Source organism: Balearica regulorum, chromosome 8, assembly GCF_011004875.1.
Source record: "Balearica regulorum gibbericeps isolate bBalReg1 chromosome 8, bBalReg1.pri, whole genome shotgun sequence".
NCBI classification, from domain to species: domain Eukaryota; kingdom Metazoa; phylum Chordata; class Aves; order Gruiformes; family Gruidae; genus Balearica; species Balearica regulorum.
In genome coordinates, this window is record NC_046191.1 from 21,785,999 (window position 1) to 21,806,612 (window position 20,614).

The 20,614-nt window shown below is 44.5% G+C and overlaps 1 protein-coding gene across 1 annotated transcript; it reads left to right on the plus strand.

Moving 5' to 3' along the window:
• Nucleotides 1–1,367: 1,367 nt before the first annotated feature.
• Nucleotides 1,368–6,016, plus strand: S1PR1 (sphingosine-1-phosphate receptor 1). The gene is made up of 2 exons (XM_075760067.1): nucleotides 1,368–2,041; nucleotides 3,213–6,016. Exon 2 carries the CDS (start codon nucleotides 3,339–3,341, stop codon nucleotides 4,476–4,478), a length of 1,140 nt encoding a protein of 379 aa, XP_075616182.1. The 5' UTR covers nucleotides 1,368–2,041; nucleotides 3,213–3,338; the 3' UTR covers nucleotides 4,479–6,016.
• The last annotated feature ends 14,598 nt before the right edge of the window (nucleotides 6,017–20,614 follow it).

Here is a 20,614-nt window from a genome sequence, read left to right on the forward strand (position 1 = left end):
GTGATGTCGAGAGGGATATAAATGTGTGTGGTCATCTAATTTTAATGATGCTTTTTGTGATACAAATACCCAAGTGTTTGGAGTGGAACTGAAATTGCCCAGGTATTTTACACAGCCTCTGACAAATAATTCTTGGATGTTGCATCTCTGAGTTGGAGCCCTCTCGGTTAACCTAGACATGAAAGCCTGTACATCTGACTACTGAAACCCTGTCATTCTATCCTTTAATTATAGTCCTTTAATATGTTCCTCTTGCTTAAAATTGAGAATTATTTCCTAGAGGAAAATACCTAATGAATGCACTTTTATTTAGTGTTTTCTATAAATTAGCTAAATAAGGGTGAAAGCTTGAAATATCTGGGGTATGTCAGGCAGTTGCAGGGGATGCGTATGTCAGCCTCAAGCATGATTTATCTTACATGCATTTTCTGACAGTTGTAATTTAACAGCTGTATTTTTCTTCAGGCTCTCAGGAGGCTAAACATCTTTTCAAGTTTCTAGCTTTGTGGTGGAAGAGTAAATGTCTGTTTGCCAGTGTAATTTATCTGAGTCATTCTGGGAGAGGCGTGGAGCAATTGAAGCGTGACTATTAGCATAAATGAGAGGGACTCATCCTGAGGGTAGTGTTACTCTTACACCTTTCAGAGGAAAGCTGCTTCCCCATTAACAACTGCTACTTGACTGGCGCGATGCTATGAACTAAAAGGTGTAATATATTGAGTTCTGGTCTATTGTGATACTCTTTTGCATTTCAATTTGAAGTGGAGTTAGAGAACAGAGCAAGGAAGGAAGAGGAAAATTTCTGCAGTAAGCGCAACAGTAGGTTACCGACAGTTAGCATTTCATGTACACTGAGGTGGTTTTGCTTTTAAAAGTTTGAAGAGAGAAGGAATTATAAAACCTGAACTCACTTCTTAGTCTCTCTGTAATAGCACTGTTACCACTATAAGTAGTTGTCATTGACAATTTTGTTTTAAGAAAATGAATTTAAAACTTCTGTTTTTTCAAACATCTAGGTATGTTACATCATCCTCTGAACATTGATGCTTTTTGCACATGGAAACACCAACACAGGGTCATGTTTGACAGTGGTGTAAAGCAACTTTCCCCTTGGCCTCGGGCCAGTGCTGACTTCTCCCTTCGTGGGGTGCTGGCTGGCACCCAGCCTTGCCCTGTCGGGCTGGTGCATGCTCCTGAGGAGCCGCTGGAGAGTTACCAGTGCCACAAGCGTGGGTGACACCCTGCAGCCACTGGGCCTGCCAGGACAAAACCACACCTCTGCATGCCCCCAGCTTGGCAAACTGGGAAAAAGGGAAGAGCCTCTTCCAGGTATTTCCTTAAACATTACCTATAATGTCCCCCAAGAGCAAGGACTGAGGTGGCACACAGGATGCTTCCTTTGGCCTTATCCCTCCTGTGCCTACTCAGAAGGGGGAAAAAGATGGGGGAGGAAGATGTCCACCGGCACGCCCGAAGGCGCAGAGGCCGGGGTCGCGCCCGGCCGGGTCCCGCTGACACGTACTTCCCCGGGCGGCCCCAGGCGGAGCTGCCTCCTTCCCTGAGGGGAGGCGAGGGCCGCCTTCCCGCGGGGCCGGCAGCAGGAGGAGGCGGCGGCCAGGGCAGGGGCGGCTGGAGCGCGGCCGGGGCAGCTCCCCGCCTCACGCCTCCCTGGGCTTTCCGCTTCGGCCCCTCTTTCTTCCCCAGGCCCGTGGGGGTCTATAAAAGCCCCAGCACAGCAGCGCCCGCGGCTGCTCCCTTCGCGGCGGGCAGGGCCTGGAGGGAGGGAACGGCCGGGCGGGGCGGCGACGGGAGGATGCCCCGGTCGCCGGCGGGGCGGCTGCGAACTGTCTGGCTGAGCGTGCAGGTCCCTTCCACGAGCCCGCAAGTAGGGAGGAGTTAGGAGTAGTCGGAAACGGGGTGGGGAGAGCAGCAGCTGCAGAAACATTAAAATCACCGAGCCCCCCGCCCGGCAGCTGGAGTCGCTCCGCAGGCACGCAAGATGCGCAGGGCTGATGCGGGCTCCGCGCCGCGCTTGAGCGAGGTAAGTCTCGGGGAGCCGCGGCCGCGCACCGCACCGCGGGGCCGCCCCTGCGGAGCCTGGTGCCGCCGCGAAGTACCGGCGCCGCGGCTCGCTTCTCGGCGCGTCCCCCCCGGAGCTCCCGAAACTAAAGAGGCGAGGTGGCCGTCCGGGACTCGCCGCGCCCGGCTTGGTGCCGCGCCCGGTGGAGCCGGTGCGGGACAGGAGCGGCGCAGGAGTGGTGCGGGCTGGAGCCCGGGAGCAGAGCGGGGAGCCGTGCCCGCTTGGCCTCGCACCTCCAGCTTTGCCCCACTTAGGATGTAATTTTAACAACTCCGCTTGTTCTTTCCGTGTGTGATTTCACGTCTTTAATTCTCTTTACATTTATACTAGAAAATGTTTGTATGTAAATGGAGTTTCCTCTATATCAGCATTCCTTAATCATGCCCATTTCAAAAACTTGCAATCTAATTATTCAAATGCAAGGTATTTTTTGCCATTCTTGGTTTCAGACCCACAGAATGGGCTTGCTATCTAGCTTATTTACATATTTTTCTTGATTTTTCTAAACTTTTTGCTGCTGCGGGTTTTGTAAAGCATGTTCGTTCTTTTATTTAGCAAGGGCATCCCTTTCCTGTTTACAGCTTTGAGATGATCTCTTGCTTATATACATCAGTGAATTCACCACTGTTTGAGATGGCATCAGTAAATTGCATAACTGGCCCCTTCTAAAACATATTCAGACTTTATTAGTGGAGAAGAATACAGGTCTCCTGACAAGTAATTTCTGTGCAGACTTTCACACATTTGCAGTTAAGTCAAATCAAGCCCTTCCCCTTTCTAAGTCTCTGCTGTTGTATTACAAGGTAAGTTTCCTACTGAAGAAAAAGTAACGCTAGAACTTACTGCTGGGGAACTTTGAGATCTTGTGCATTGGAAGTCCAGTAAAGCAGTCCTTGCCGACTCCAATTTAGCTGTTCAGCTCTGCATGGCAGAACTTACTAGCTTTACCTATTGAATACACCTAACTATCTTTTAAATGTATTTTAACAGCTGAATGAAATGGACTCCTGTATGATTACACTTGTGATTCTGATGTGCAATTAAACTGGCAGATTATCTTAAACCATTTATTATTTGTTACATTGTTCGCCTGCCTTCTTTTAACTCCGGGCTTTGTGCCTCTTGTTCTCAGGGCTGCCATTTCTGAGGTTGTGCAGCAGTGCCAGGCAGGCTGCAGGGCCGAGGAGCTGCGTGACCCCGTTTGCGCTCGGCGTCACCGTCCAGTGGCCACTGGGGAAGCAGTGCCCAGCCGGGCACCATGAGTTCTGGCACTACTGTTCCGCTGAAGGTCGTCAGCAACCTCGCCAACACTGATGTCAACTATGTCATCAAAGAGCATTATAATTACACGGGAAAGCTAAATGAGAATGCGGACAGTGGAATAAAAGTGACGTCGGTGGTTTTTATCATCATTTGCTGCTTTATAATCTTAGAGAACATTTTTGTCTTGCTCACCATCTGGAAAACCAAGAAGTTTCACAGACCGATGTACTATTTCATTGGGAACTTGGCTCTTTCAGACTTGCTGGCTGGTGTGGCTTACACTGCCAACCTCCTGTTATCTGGACACAAAACCTATAGCCTCACCCCCTCCCAGTGGTTTGTAAGAGAAGGCAGCATGTTTGTTGCCTTGTCGGCTTCTGTGTTCAGCTTGCTCGCCATTGCCATTGAGAGATACATCACCATGTTGAAGATGAAACTCCACAATGGCAGCAACAGCTTCCGCTCCTTCTTGCTGATCAGTGCTTGCTGGGTTATCTCCATGATACTCGGGGGACTCCCGATCATGGGCTGGAACTGCATCCGCCTCTTGTCCAACTGCTCCACTGTGCTGCCTCTCTACCACAAGCACTATATTCTCTTTTGCACCACCGTTTTCACTGGCCTTTTGCTATCTATTGTCGTCCTCTATTGCAGGATCTACTCCATGGTGAGGACTAGGAGCCGCAGGTTGACATTTCGGAAAAACATTACCAAAGCTACTAGGAGCTCAGAAAAGTCACTAGCCTTGCTCAAGACAGTGATCATAGTCCTGAGCGCCTTCATTGCCTGTTGGGCTCCCTTGTTCATCCTGCTTTTACTGGATGTGGGGTGTAAAGTGAAGACCTGCCCAATCCTCTATAAAGCAGAATATTTCTTAGTACTGGCCGTGCTCAATTCAGCCACGAACCCTATCATCTACACCTTGACAAACAAAGAGATGCGGAGGGCTTTCATCAAGATTCTGTGCTGCTGTAAATGTCCCCCGGCAGATTCTGGGACCAAATTCAAGAGGCCCATCATTGGAGGGATGGAGTTCAGCCGGAGTAAGTCTGACAACTCATCCCACCCACAGAAGGAGGAAGGTGACCGTCCTGAAACAATCATGTCTTCGGGCAATGTTACCTCGTCTTCTTAGGAGTAACTATGGGGGTGTATTTCAGAGCCTTCCTCCAAAATTGGGGAGCTGAGACGCCTCCTGCTCACGGCAGCAGCGTTGGGCTAAGTGAGCAAGTAGCATTAGTTCTAATGAGGCAAACGGTGCACTTGCGAGGCTGGAGTTCAAGAAATGGGACAGACTGTTCTGGCTTGAAAATCTTTTTCCCTGGAGCATGTTTTGTCTTTGCACTGAGGCAGCTCAGGATTGTCAGGCGCATTCATATCCTGGAATCTCCTTAGTAACTCTGAAAGACTGATGCCTTGGTGAAATGATGCCTGGTGTGTGAGAGAAAGAGAGAGGGGGGGAGGAGGGAGAGGGAGAATGAATCTTTTTTTTTTTTTTTTTTTTTGTTCCCCCTGTGAGAAGAATGTGAAGTTATTTCTCCTTTACTTGCGGCAAACCACTGACACAAAGATCTTTCTGTACTGAGTTTAGTGGTGGCTCTGGTATAGTTGGTCAGAAGTGTTTGTTTAGTACATAACAAGGAAAGAGATGACACAAATATAATTTAGACAATTTGGCATCACTTTCCAGAGTTTGTAGTTAAGTCATAAGGTTTAATTTGCAGAGTCCAAAGCTGTTGGGGTTTTATTTAGCAAGATCATAGCTGTGAATTTTTGCTGTTGGTCCATATTGCATTTGAAGACCATGAGCCAGACTCTGCAGTAACTTTCACCTGTACAATTCCATTGACTGCATCAGATTTTATGGAGTAGCTCAGAGGAGCATTTCGGCCCACATGTTGATTGCCTTGTTATTCCATAGCATTAAGCTGCATTATCATGACAAAGGCAAAGGTAGAACTAAAGGTCATTTCTCTTTAAGATGACTGAAGGTAAATCTACTAGTATAAGATACTATTGACAACAGTAGGATTTTTGCCTAAGCAAGAAGAGTTAAAAACTAAAGGGGCATTTCAGTGTCAAGTTCACAGTCTTTCCAAAGGTAAAGATCGGTCAGAAAATCTGAAAAGAAAACCTTGAGTTTCAGAAAAATAAAAGGAAAGTTGAAGTGAAATGACTATAGATAAATGCACTTCCATAACAAAATGCAATACATTTTGGCACATTTTATTAATGTTTATAATTTCAGCAAACATGTCTGTATTTTATCAGTTCATGGAACAAGTACCTGTCATTAAATTGAATGTATTTGTTTTACAGCATCGTTTTTACTCCTCTATTTTTCTAACCTGTGCTAATGGGGTTGAATGTGTACAATGTAAATAAGTTAATAAGATGCAGGAGTCTTCATGCACCTAGACTATTACTATAACAAAAGTGGTATATCAGGGATAGCTGAGAGCAATTGACTGATTTACAGTTATCGGCAATTCCTAGAAGTGGTATTTTGTAAAGAAAATTTATTGCCTTTGTAGTAAAATTTCCAGTGCAATTAAACTGATTTTTTTTTTCTGGTTTAAAAAATAGTATTTAAAATGTTTCTGACTTTTATTGTTCAATTTGCACATAGCTTTATTGACTTCTGAACATTAATAAACTGATTTTTTTTTTAAAGATTGTTATCAGAATACTAGTATTTTTGTACTATTGGGGGAGTTTCTTGCCACGTGTGGTTTCTTGTTGATAAAGTCAGTGAAAGAATTCCTTGATTTCAGTACGTCCTGGGATTAAGCCAGTTCTGTGGGGACACAAGATGCATAATGCCACTTACAGGATCATGTAAAATACAAAATGAATGCTAGAATACAATTTTTCATCACCACATGCTGTATCAAAATGCCATTAAAAGAATCCCTACAGTAGCGATTTTTCTCCAACAGCTAATGAAGTACAAATGGAAGAAAAACCAGATGCCTGCCAGTAGAATAAGTGAAATAATTCACTAATATCACTAATATAATTTGTAAGTTTAATTCTTAGCTTATTGCAAACTTCAAGGAAGGTTATGAAATGTAGAACGGTGCCCTCAGCTATGTAACCGCTGCAGCTCCATTGGGTCCACCAGCAAAGACTGTGGCAGCGTAGCTGAATAGGTGCTGTGCTGCTTCTTCCAAAGGCTTGACTTCCATTTCCTCTCTTGCGGCCATTCCCTCTCAGTATTACTTTTAAGTTCCATGGAGCTCATACAGGATGCAGTTGGAGTGTGAAGATAAACCTCACCTTCTTGTACTGTATGTCATCACTGTGCAAGGTTTACTGTGGGAAACAAGCGCCTACTCACGGAGGAAAGCTCTGGGTCATAACCTCACTTCCTGAAGGAAATTCCAAAAATGCCCCAAAGACAAAAGAGTGGAAACAGGCTGGAATTTCTCTCCATCTGTCTGCCTGTACGGAAGGAATGATTTCATGTGTGCTCACTTCCTAGGCTTTTAATTAGTGACCTGAGCAGGGCTGGAAAAAATGTTAAATCTGTATTTGTGCACAAGATAAAGTCCCTCTTGGCTCAGGCCTTCGTTTGGGCAGGGATGGTTTACGCCGGGTGCTGACAGTCATGAGGCAAAGTGCTGCTTTGTCCCAGGGATAAAGTCACTTTTGTGCAGAGCACCAGATGTATATAAATGGTAAAGTCCAAGTTAAGCTCTCAACGTGCTACAAGTGAGGCATAAAGCCCAGGTACAGGGATGTCTGAATTCGTAGGGGTGTTTTTATCCAAAGGACAAGGGCCCTTCCACTCTTGAAGCCTTATGGGCATTAAGGTTGTTTGTCCCAGGATGTGTCTGAGATCCTGTGACAAGGGGTGAGCTATGTCACGGCATAGCTGTGTCACTGGCCCCTCCTGACTACAACTGTCCTTTGCCTATTCGTAACTTATAGTCCACAGGTGAGTCACTTCGCTTTGCCTTTGTTTCTGTATCCCTTGCTTATCTGTCTAATTGTGCTGTGGGCCTTCTTGGAAAATGACTGTTTCCCTCTAGGTGGCTGTGTGATGAGAGCCCTGTTTTGGTAGGGAATTCAAAGCCCTACGAAATTCACGCAGTAAAACACATGCAAATGCCAGGGCGTGGCACTGGGCCATGGGAAGCATTTCCTACGCTCTTGATCAAGACAACTGAAGTCTGTTTCCTCCATAGACAGGCCACAGGTCTATGCATGTAAACAAGATTCAGACCAGGAATACTAACTAATAAAATAATAACTACAATAAAAGTAAGGGTTCCTGCCGGGAGGAAAAAAAGAAAAAGGCAGGTCATTTGTATGGGGGAACTCTGCAGCTCCTTGGCCACAGACACCCATTACCATACACCAGCAGGTTAGGCCAGATGTGTAGTGCAGAGTTTTGAAGAGTGTAGTGTAGAAAGCACCCTTCCCAGGCCCTGGACTGCCTTCTGTATGCACCGAAAGGGCGTGCGGCTTTGTCCTATGGTTGGCCATGTGACAAACAGGCAGAGAAAATGAACTGAGAACTGAAAAAGTACATTATACCAAATGTCTACGTGAAATAAAATAGCCTGAAATCTCTGCTGTAACCTGGCCCTTTGATTTATGTTCTTTTTCCTAGCTGTTCTTCCAGTGTAAGGAATAGAGCAGGGATGGAAAATGATCATAAAATCTGTCTGTTGCTCCCCTGGTAACTCCCTAATTAGGTATGCCTGTGTGAGACCCAGGTACAGCAGGGTGTATACTGGGAACAGAGGGGCTGTAGCCAGAATGCCCTACGGACAGACAACTCAGCAGAAACAAACCTTGGGCTTGCTGTACAGTGTAGGCAGCCAGGACCAAAACTACAGGACACAAATGTGTAAAAATACTGTTACCCATCCTTTTCTTACTGTCAACTAAGAAACATAGGGATTGCCCAACTGTAACATTTCCTAATTCCTAATTGGGCCTGGAAGATCTCAATACTGATTGCATTTTGTAGGGGCTGAGGCATTATCAGTTGTTTTAAAAAGGGTCAGACTGACAAAGCATCCAAAAATCTAGATACGTAGACCAGAGCTCTGTAACCTACTCAGTTCTGAAATGCTGGGAATTCCCCAAGGACAGGCTTTGTCATTTATGGGGTTCCAAAATTCCCCAGGAAAACATCTCTTACATTTCAATAATTCTCTATACTGATTTTCTTGGAAAACAAAATAAATGCAACTACAACGGAAATTTCAAGGATTTAAGAAACAAACAAACAAACAAAATCCATCTAAATTAAGTTCCTATAATCTGCTTTCACAAACTTTTTTAATCCTATCTTTGCATTTACAGATGGAAAGGGTTGGCTCATTCTCTATCATCTAATTTATTCTGATAGAACTTTATTTCTTTTTACAGTCTGCAACAATCACATAGGGTCAAGAAATCTCCCTTCAATTATTACTCTATGCACAGGATTTTCTATGATAATTAACTAATCAAATCACTCTGTGCACAGGAGCTAGATATAAGAACATGTGGTACAGCTATCTTGTTCCAGTACAAGTTTTCTGCTGAAGTAAGAAGTGCCTAGAGAGATCTGAAACTCAAGCATCTAATATAAATTAAGATATTAATAAAAAAAAGTGTTGGGTTTTTTTCAAGCTGGGAACATAATTAGTGTAGAGTTATGTGATCCACTGAAAGAGTTACAATGTTAAGGTCCCTCTCCCCTCCAGCAACAATTTGACACATTCCCTGTCCCCCTGCTCATCCACAAATTCTGAGAGATGTTGTGTCAATGCAGCGGTTCCTGAACAGAACCCCCAAGCAAAGCTCTGCACAGCCAGATCTCTTACCCTACTAAAAAAATCTTATACGGGAATGAAGCTGGAACCATTTCCTCGCACTCGGACCCTCTGTGCTACCTTCACAGGACAAAAAGGCAGGAAATCCCATCAGCCACACCCAGGAATGCTCGGGCATGGAAAAGTCCTAATAAAAGCAAAGCTGACAAAGCTCCGTCCACCCTCTGTAAACCTTCCACCAAGCCTGGTTTAATAGTCACATAATAGAAACCTGATGCAAAGGCCAATACTTATTTTGAGCTTATGTGAATGATTCCATGGAGAAGATCCATTTTTAAATACATGGTACAATAACTATACATCAAAACGGCTCATTGGAAATGCATGTGACCAAAGCCACATTAAACATCAACACGTATATGTAGCATTTGCAGTTTTTATTCAGAATGACTTTCTCAGCTAAAAGCAGGCTCAAAAACCAGACTGCGTAATTTTTGATAACTAATGAACATTTGGAAAATACAGGCTAGAGGAAAATCACTGAATAAAGACTGGGTTAAAATCACCTGCTAGATGCCATGAAATCATTGATGAAAGCAGCATCACTAACTGGGAAAAATCTGTGGTTCAAATGATAGCTGACAGCTGACACTTTCTGGTGCTGACCTGAGCTGTCTGCTAAAGGTAGTTTTGCACAGATACACTTGGCATAGACCAAGACCTCTTGACTTAGCAGGAAACTGGAATAAATTGCTGGAATAGTTTCAGACAAATTCTTGCCCATATCAAGCACCTACAGTTGGATAATGTGAAGGTATGGATGTGAATTGCTGTAAGCAATAGAAATAGAATTTATATGGTTATAGAGATAGTGCAGCAAAAATTTTGTGAAATTTGGATTTGGCACAAGATTGTGATTGAGAGCATACGGGAGAACTGGTTTCAGACACAGTTCGGGATAGGTGAGGGAGTTGGACTACAGTCTGATATTTTCCACTTGAAATGAAGGGAAGGAATCCTCTCTGGTAATACAGACACAAAGCTGAGGATTTTCACTTGTGAACTCTCGATCTGAAATTCTTTCCTGAGCAACTCTGGGCAAGGTCTCATGAATTCTCACCTTCCCACGAAGAGATTTATATATAAATATATGTAAAATATATACACAAGGATGTTTACAAGTGAATATTTATAATTTTGTGGTACTATTCAAAGAGCTGGTGTCTGTGGTATTTTGAATATGGGGGATGGTCTGCCAGGTCATTTATTGCCCAGCTACTTGCAATGTTTCCTTGTGCTTTGATGAGCTGGATGTTGCTGTATCACAGTTACCATAAGGTGGGAGAAAAAGAAAAAATTCTAGTAATACGTGCAACTTTATCCTCATGGTTGGAAGAAGGATCGAGATCTTGGCTGAAAAACACATTCTGAAGAGGTGCTATTATTGAAAAACAACTCACCAAAGTCTGCGTTGTTATCTTTCTTGCTTTCAGGGAAGACACAACTATGGTCTAACGATTTCTTCTAATCTGGAGACCATTCAGATGCCTGTTGCACAAGGAATATACGTGAGCCGTTTCCAAAACACCAGCCACTTTTAGATGCTTTTTATTTCTAGCACAACTCCCACTTCTACTGCTGGCTTACGCACAAGATAAGAAATTGCTTGTAACTGGTGTGTAGTTTTTCTCTCTAATCAGGGTTATTTGATCAATGCACCTTTTGAACCAATCCTTTATGCTGGCACAGAGACTTTACTTCAAAGCAGCCTACAACTCTGTTCCAAAAAGTGTTAATTTTTTTTCCCCCCGGTCTTAAAAATTCAATACATTTTGCTTTTTATCAGCTCTCTCATTGTTTTCATATGTTGTATTGCAAATGTTACCTGAGGAAATCTTTAAGATTAACTTTCATCTCAGACACTGTCCATTTCCCATGTGAAAGTGGTTGTACTTTATTCTTCTAATAAAGAATACAGGTGTGAGGGAGAACAGCTTGTCTGCACAACTGAGACGACAGTGAAGGAATACTGACTCTTTTAACTTTACATGGTTCATTGGTAGAAATGGCTCTAGTCGGGACTCTTTAATGATACAGGGTGAAGTTTTGCTTTTCACTAAACTTGCTGGAAAATGCAGAGGCATTAAAGAGGGTTCAGAGGACAACAAAGCAAGGCACTTTAATAGGATGAACTAACATAAAAGGCTCAGCGAGCAAAGCCTTTTACCCCCAGAGAGACGAGAATGGGGAAACACAATACTCAGCCTAGCTGCTACGCTACAGAAGTGTGCTGGGTGATACAGAAAGAAAACTTTTTAAAGCTCCAGACAAAAAGCAGACTTTGCCTATAGAAAAAAAGAACTAGTGAAAACGTGTAAAGTATTTCAGATTAGCATTTACCTGAATTTTGGTATTTGAAAACTAAAGTAGCTTAGTATTTTAGAATATACTTATTTTGCTTATTCTGAGGTGAAAAGCACCCTCTCTTCCTTCCAAGGGCCTTTTCGAGGCCGCTGAAACCGCTCCCGCTGCCCTCGCTCCCCCCGCCCCCCTTCCTGCGTGCTGTTCCTGCGTTCTCCCAGGTTTTCCTGCCGGCCCTGCCCGGCTCTTCCTGCGCCGCATTTCCCTTCCTCTCCGCTTCCCTCCCGCCGTGGTCTGTCTGGGTTTGCTGCCGGGGCCGGGGTGCGGGCAGCGGTGGCCTGTGCAGCCGGGAGGGGCGGGTGGCAGCGCGGGCCCCACACGGCCGGCAGCCCCGCGGGGAGGGGAGCCCCGAACTTACGGGGCGCGGCAGTGGGGCAACAACAACAACAAAACCCCCAAAACCACCACCACCACCAAAAAGGCAAACCCCCCTAAAAAACACTTTTATCTTAGTAATACGTAAATGAATAAAAAGCGTGTGCTGTAACAGTAAGGGAAATTTAAAGAGTCCTGCGGTAAAGCAGCAGGGCGCGCGACTGCCACTGCCTGCCCGGCCACCGGTCTGCCACAACCTCCGCCCCTCGCCTCACAGCCCCGCCGCGCGCGTTCGCAGCTCTTGAAAGGTTAGATCAGCGTCTCAGAAAATGTGAAAATACCACTCAGCCTCCATGAATGCTGGGTTAATAGGTGTTAAGCCTAAAAGGTGAGAATTTAAGCCAGCAGCTGTAAAGTAGGCTAGGCCTTCACAGAGTGTATTTTTGTTGAGAAGTACTTAAACACTTCTATTTACTGCTGGTTGTTTCACCAGGAGTACCAAATCACCCACTTTCAAAGCAAATAGAGCTTTTAAAGTGCAGTGAGAAAACCGGCGGGCTTGAGGGGACAGGCTGCTCTGAGAGAAGCCGAGGCCCAGTCACAGCTCCCTGAGGGCACCTCACAGCTCCCTGAGGGCCCGACCGACCCCACTGCCCCGCGGGAGGTGGCAAGGTGTGTCCCCTCCCGCCTCGGATACCTCCAACTCCACCTGGCAGCTTCTCTCAGTACAAACAAGTGACCCTGGGTGAGCCTTTGGGGTCATGTGAAAGCAACCAGAACTATTTTTTGTCTGAAGTGCCTTGCATCTTGGATTATGAAAGGATTTTTGTTGAAATATCTTTTTTTTTTTATTTGCACTTAGCTAAGTAGCACTGTCTCTGCAGCTGGCTGTATGAGGCCGAGGGCCTGCCAGAGAGAGCCCCCAAACCTGCCATGCTCTGAGCGTACCTCAGCATGGGTGCTGCCAGGAGGGAGGCAGGAGCTGAGAAAGCCCGTGCCTGAGCTGCAGGGCAGTCAGCAGGCAAACCTGCGCCCCTGGGCTGGTAAGAAGGGGGCGCAGGTAAGGCTGAGGCCCTGCACAGAGGAGCTGGATGAGGCAGGGCAGTGTCCCTTGGGTGTTGTGTCCAAGAGGAAGGAGGACCTTGGGTCTCACTGGATTTCTACCCTCACAGCATTGGGGGGCTGTGGTGTTTGTGTGGGAACGGTGTAGACCTGCAGCAATTGTGATGTGTTTGTGTGCTCGTGTAAGTATGTGTGTCTGCAAGATAGTTCCCCTGCTGAATTACAGTGAGAGTGTATGATGCTATGTGACATTACTGCCCAAACAAAGTCTTGGTAGCTGGAGTTTAATTACAAAACCCACAGAGCACAAGTGCAAAAGCTGTGACACAGATCATAGACAAAGTGCTTACTTCAGTCTTGCCTTTACTTTAGTCCTCCAGACTTACCAGAGTATTGGTCTGTGACCCATCTGTGGGCAGCCTTTTGGGAACAGGTTAGTAAAGACACAAGGCACAGAACAGGTTGGTACCACCCCTGCTTGACACCTTGGGAATTATCATACAAATTAATCTGCTTATTCAGGCAGAGGACCCAACTTTCTCACACAAGTTATAAAGCAGCCTTCACACCGGGCTCTGTTGACCTTGTGTGTGCTTGTGCAGACACTTTGTTGATAAAATAATCAGAACATTGATTTTTCTTACTGAAGAAGTTTCCTTTGACTTGTTCATTTCATCAAAGCATTTGTTTGCAGGGATAGAAGAGACTGCAAACAAACAAATCCACTCAGGTACGCTGCAGAAAGTGTAAATATTCCTAGAGATCATGTTTTTCATCCCATTTGACTGTGTTCTTGCACATGATGAGGTTAGTACAACTCTGAACCACACTTCAGAGGAAAGTGGAACAAATAGCAAAGCATTTTTAGCTGTGTTTAAAGGCACTTTGATATGCGTCACTTGCAGCCTTAGCTTTGTGTGTGGCCTCTACTCTCTTTCTGTTATGGAAAATCAACCTAATAAAACTTCTCTTTCCCTTCCAAATGAATCTCATTGTTATAATACAATGAGTCAGAAAAGAAACAATATTAACCACAAAATAATGGCAGTCTAACCACCAGCATGAGTTCTCCCCCCATCCATCAATCAACTGCAATGCCTTAACTGTGTTTCCTCGTGGTCATAATCTGGCAATAATTTAATGAAACTAAAAGTGGAGGAGTTCCCACAAATCAGAAGTAGGATTTTCACTAATATAATTGCATGCATGAGACCTCCTATTCAGAGCCAGGGAACTGAAAAGAGCTTGTCACCTATGAGCGTTGCCTGGGTACATCAAGCAGGTCCATGCCTGCCTGGGTTTTGGAGGTAGTACAATGACGGCTTTAACATGTTCAGAGTTTTGATGACATAAGGAATGAATCCTATGACATTTTATGTCTGATACATACTTAGCATTGAATTTAAAAAGCTTGCAAAACCTGCAGATTCAGGTAATGCTGTATCCCCTGCAATTTGTTGTACTGCAGAAGTGGAAAGGATGTCAAAATACGAACTCCTTACGTGAAGGCAGAAATGAACATGTCTTAGCTTTCTGCTTTGTTCTATCTCAGGATAGCTGGCTGCTGAGCTGGCTTTGGTCTGTGACTGTGACCCTCTTTGGCACATGGCATGCTGGCGTGGAAATAGTTTATTTAAATTGACAGCCCTTAAAGGTTGGTAATACTCTGCTGTTAGACTTGGAATTTTACACAAAAGTGGAGGTAGTGGAGGACTCAGACAAGCCCTGCAATTTAAATAAAGTTTTGGTCTAACATAGATGGGCACAAACATAATTCATAAGGAGCTCATGAACAGATTTCCCATGTTGTCAGAACGATACTCAGGGGGTTCAGTCACACTCATGCAGGTTGTATGTTACTGCTGTGTCCATTGCAAAGAAATGTCAGGCCTGTTTGACTAGTTGTAGTTGAGGTACAGCAGTTTCTGTCATGGATGATACACGAGAGGAGAATGTAAACACTGTCAGTCATTTGCCTTTGACTCCTCGTTATGAATGGCTGTGTGTGCATTTGCATTTGAGTTAAATGAGCATGACCTGGAAAGTGATTTAGGAAAAAGGCTTGGACTTGTGTCTGCCTTGATCCTAGCAATCTTTAAAATGCTGCCACAGTATCCTGTGAATTTATTAGAGTTCGCAAAGGTGAAGTTTGTAAGAATAAGTGGGATGAAAAGCAAAAGGAGACCAGAAGAACAGGCTGACCTTCTTGTTTCCATTTGTAGCTACATGTTTCTGGAGGTTTGCGTTTGATTTTAATTTACCTTTCACATGGAAGGTATGTCAAGTGCAGACACATCTCCTCTATGCTTTGACCTGGTCGTCTGAGCCTGAAAGCTGTACAGCTGGGTAACCACAAGGCAGCCTAAGCTAATGTATCATATTTTGTGTGGCTTATTAGTTTCAGCAGTACTAGTTGGTGTCTGGACTTGATCTGCCTTGCATCCTGCCAGCCCTAGATAGTCTCATTTATCTGCCCCCAGGCATACAGATGTACCCAGAACTGTTTTGATTGCAGAGACATTACTACAGTTCCGTTTGTGGTTGCTGCCTGTATTTCAAAAGAGAGCTTTTATATGTAAAGTGAAATTACACAGTTTACTGGTCCTCTCTGGAGAAGGATGACAATTCATGCTTTTTTTCTTGCTTTTCTTAAGGGTTTTGTTTTGTTGTTTTGGTTTGTGTTTTTTTTTTAAGCAGGTCAGGCATCATTCCCCATTACTCCTTGTTCAGTGGTCTGTCACAGGATCCTGCTAGTTGGTTTCTAAAAGGCACGTTTGCTTAGTCTTTGTAATTATACAACAGTTAAGTAACAATGAGGCTATGAATGGAAAGCGTTGTAAAGCAGAAAGGAGACTGCAAGAGTTGTACAGGGACGATACTCATTTAATGCAGATCCTGTGCTCGGATCAAATTTGTTCCTGGCAAAAGGTGGTGAGAATTCTATCAAAGTTGTTAAAAGTTCAACTCACTTATGCTAGACCTGCACCTCACCCTCTCAGTGGTCACAGGGTGGCTCTGGGTCAGACCTTGAAGTCTTGCTACCAATGAAAGATTTATCGTCAGTTTGTGTGGGAGTTCTGTTGAAACTGTGGTAAAAACGAATGATTGTTGCACTTCTTAATTTTTTCTGTGCTGCTCCTTGCTTTCTGGCTCAGTCGTTGCTTCCAGCATGAAAGAGAAATCTTGCAAAGCTGATCACGCCTGTAAGTTTCAGAATGACAATATGAGATGTTTAGAAAAACCAAACTTCAGCCCCACCCTGCCAGGCACGGTTGAATGTTTATTTGAGCAAACCCAGAAAGTCTGCATCAGCAGAAAATAAACTGTTTTGTTCACTCATTCTTGAGAATCCAGAATAGTGCAAAACGAGTGAATGGTGGCTGTGTGAGTGTTTATTTATTTCCATGAACAGGAATTCATGTCATAGTCATAGAGGTATTTTGTGAAATAACATGTGCTCCAATTTATGGTACAGAACAAGCACTGCAAATGGTGTACTCTGAAAGTACTAGTACTTAACAATTAAGTCCTGGGCTAACCCAGTCTCTGCTAACTCAGTTAACTTGCACAAAATCATAACCAGAAGAATGGGGGGATTGGGGGACAGGGGGGCTTCTGCAGAGCTGAAAATTACAGGAGATCAGAAGAGAGAACTGCTTGATCAGGACAGGCTCTGAGGTAAACTTCCCATGTTATCCACACAACTAGAGTGCACTTCTCTGCAGAATTACAACATTTTTTAAACTGACAAATTATTGTATTTTATGTATGAAACCATGGTTTCTATAAGGTCTGGGTGATCAGTGCTATGATGTGCTGTTCCTTCCATGTACCTTAAAAAAAAAAGAAAAAAAAGAAGAAAACCTGAGTCTAGGGTTCTCACACTCGTACCTTGTGGAAGATTAAATGCTTAACCTAATAGCAGTTTAGGAGGTGAAGTTGAAGGTTTTCCTGTGGACCAAGGGCATCTGCACCCTCTTTCTGTGCCAGATGGAATTTTTCTGTCTCAAGTCCTCACGCATCATGTGAATTATGGGAATATCCACTTAAATACATTTTAGGTTTTTTTAATCTCCAAGAATGTGCTAGCGTCTTTGTTTGAAACTAAGATTTTGGAGAAGATGAACCACTTCTGATTCTGTTGAGTTTTTGCTCATTCTTAAACATAGGTGATTCCTGGAACTTGGCTACTATTTTTCTTTCATTGTTTTTGGAACCAGCCTCTGCCTTTCTTATTCTGCCAGGCACGGCAGGAGAAATGGCAAAAGTCCACGAGAAATGAGTCTTCTCATGGGGTTGTAGCATGACTGGACATAAGGGAAACATTGCTGTGTGTTCCATTAGAGATCAGTCAATATGATCTATAAACTTGTATTTTATGAAACTTGCAATACCACAAAAATCTTAGCGTTGCATAAGATCATGCAACAGAAAAGGTGACAGAAAAGTCATCTAATATATTGTTGTACCTTCAATCGTAACGGATATGCAAGGTCAACCGCTGTGCTGTTGGACCGGTCAGATGCTGGAGTCCAGGGAACCGCGCGGGAGCAGAATTATTTCAGGATACTTCCCTGTACACCTTTCCAGCTTCCAGCTGGTGATGGTGATCCCATTGTCTTTAAACAGACTTCCAGACCTGCTACAAAGCAGTGGAAGTTCAGCCTGAGGATGCTCCTGGGCCGGGCTTCCCCGCCGGCGGGGCGCGACGGCCACCTAGCGGCTGCCTGCCCGGCTGGGAGAGCGGAGCACAGAGCGCGGCCTTGGGCTGGCCTATTTCTCTTTCATGGGCGGGTACTTGTTAAACTAATTGTTGGACACGGGAGTTTTAAAGTCTGATTCGTGTAATCAAGTACTATTAATCCTACAGGCAAGGAATTATGTAGCGCAATGACTTGGTCCCGTGTGATATTTTGGTAAAGAAAGTACTGTAATACAAAATCAAATGTGTACAGTGAAAGGATTTAAAGTAGTTGCTAGGTCATAAAATATCATTGTTTATAGGGGAAGCGTTCAGCTTTTCTTCTTGGACTTATGGTATTTAGCGTTTATGTTACTCTGGCTATTCTGAACTAGTCAGGAAAAGAGGGAGATATGAACAGAAGAGAAGACGCTGTTACCAGATTTTTGTTTGTAAAGGCAATAGAAAAGTTGAGACAATAGTTTTCATAAATGAGCTCTAGGGCTGTGACTGTAAATCTATTTCTAGGTTAGCCAGAATGTGCCACTGAATTTTATGGAATCTCATCAGAGACAATAATTGTCCTAGATTCCTAGGATTTTTATGGAGACTCTATATTGTACCTAGATGCAGTAGTAAAACGTTAAAAAATTGTATAGCAACTTCATGTCTCTGCTAATTATATTTTTCAGTATTGCTATGGGCCACTGTCTTCCTTGAAAACAAGTAATGTTCCCGCTTGAAACAGTGAGAAACTGTGAAAAGGCCAATTTTAGTGAAATTGTCTGAATTAAATTTGTCAGCTTCATCTGCTGGAAAAAAACCCCCACAAGAAACCCCAACTTTAAGCTATGCAGAAAAGTGATCAATTATGAACAAATTGCTTTTGAATGTTACTCAGATATCCAACTTAAATGAGATTTAACTACATAGAAGAGTTGTTCTACTCCTATTAAAAACAGGGCAAAAATAGATATTGAATTTTGTAATGGATTAACTTTTATTCATAGAATCATAGAATGGTTTGGGATGGAAGGGACCTTAAAGACCACCTAGTTCCAACCCCCCCTGCTGCGGGCAGGGACACCCTCCACTAGACCACGTTGCCCAAAGCCTCATCCAACCTGGCCTTAAACACTTCCAGGGACGGGGCATCCACAACCTCTCTGGGCAACCTGTTCCAGTGCCTCACCACCCTCACAGTAAAGAATTTCTTTCTAACATCTAATCTAAATTGACCCTCCTTCAGCTTAAACCCTTTACCCCTGTCCTGTCACTACATTCCCTGATAAACAGTCCCTCTCCATCTTTCCTGTAGGCCCACTTCAGGTACTGGTAAGCCACAATTAGACCTCCCCAGAGCCGCCTTTTCTCCAGGCTGAACAATCCCAACTCTCTCAGCCTGTCCTCATAGGAGAGGTGCTCCAGCCCTCTGATCAGCTTCGTGGCCCTCCTCTGGACTCTCTCCAACAGCTCCATGTCTCTCCTGTACTGGGGCGTCCAGAGCTGGATGCAGTACTCCAGGTGGGGTGTCACAAGAGTGGAGTAGAGGGGCAGGATCACCTCCCTCGACCTGCTGGTCACACCTCTTTTGATGCAGCCCAGGACACGGTTGGCTTTCTGGGCTGCAAGCGCACGCTGCCGGCTCATGTTGAGCTTCTCATCAATCAATACCCCCAAGTCCTTCTCCTCGGAGCTGCTTTCAGTCCATTCCTCACCCAGCCTATAGTCATGCTTGGGATTGTGCCGACCCACGTGCAGGACCTTGCACTTGGCCTTGTTGAATTTCATGCAGTTTGCACGGGCCCACCTCTCCAGCCTGTCAAGGTCCCTCTGGATGGCATCCCTTCCGTCCAGCGTGTTGACCACACCACACAGCTTGGTGTTGTCGGCAAACTTGCTGAGGGTGCACTCAATCCCACTGTCCATGTGGCCGACAAAGCTGTTGAACAGTGCCGGTCCCAGTACCGACCCCTGAGGGACGCCACTCATTACCGTTCTCCACTTGGACATTGAGCCATTGGCCACAACTCTTTTGAGTGCAGCCATCCAGCCAATTCCTTATCCACCGAGTGGTCCATTCATCGAATCCATGTCTCTCCAATTTAGAGACAAGGATGTCATGCGGGACAGTGTCAAATGCCTTGCACAAGTCCAGGTAGATGATGTCAGTTGCCCTTCCCTTGTCCACCAACGCTGTAACCCCATCACAGAAGGCCACCAAATTTGTCAGGCACGATTTGCCCTTAGTGAAGCCATGTTGGCTGTCACCAATCACCTCCTTATCTTCCATGTGCCTGAGCGTAGTCTCCAGGAGGGTCTGCTCCATGATCTTGCCAGGCACGGAGGTGAGACTGACTGGCCTGTAGTTCCCTTCCTATGAATGGGGGTTATGTTTCCCCTTTTCCAGTTGGTGGGAACTTCATCAGACTGCCAGGACTTCTCAAATATGATGGAGAGTAGCCTGGCCACTTCATCCGCCAGTTTCCTCAAGACCCATGGATGCATCTCAATTAACTTCAACTAACCTAATCCCCAAATTAGTAAGGGTGTAGGAGGCTGATTAACTGAAACAACTCCTTGTTGTTAACCTAATTACAGAACAAGCAGTCTTTTACATTGGAGAACAACCTATGCATAGAGAAAGATGCTAAAGGCAAACAATGAAGGAAAGCATTGAAGATGTCAGATCTTAATCAGTTTTGAGGAGAGCAAAGTGTAGTCAGTGCAGAAACACAGCAGTACACAGTATCCTTCTACCAGGACTCCAAATTCAAGGAATATTGACATGTAACAATCAATACCAAAAAGGGTACACTAAAATGCTAGCCTGAGAGTTTCACATGGACTAGCAATTATGCTAGGCTTGCTGTGTGATTCTGAACCTGTCTGAGCATCAGGTGGAAAGTGTGACACTGGATCAGTGTTAGTCTGTGCTAAGTCAAGGTTGGCTGATGACTGGGGAGACTGCATACAGCTCTCCTCCATCTCTGCAGCCTCACCAGATTCATCCTCCAT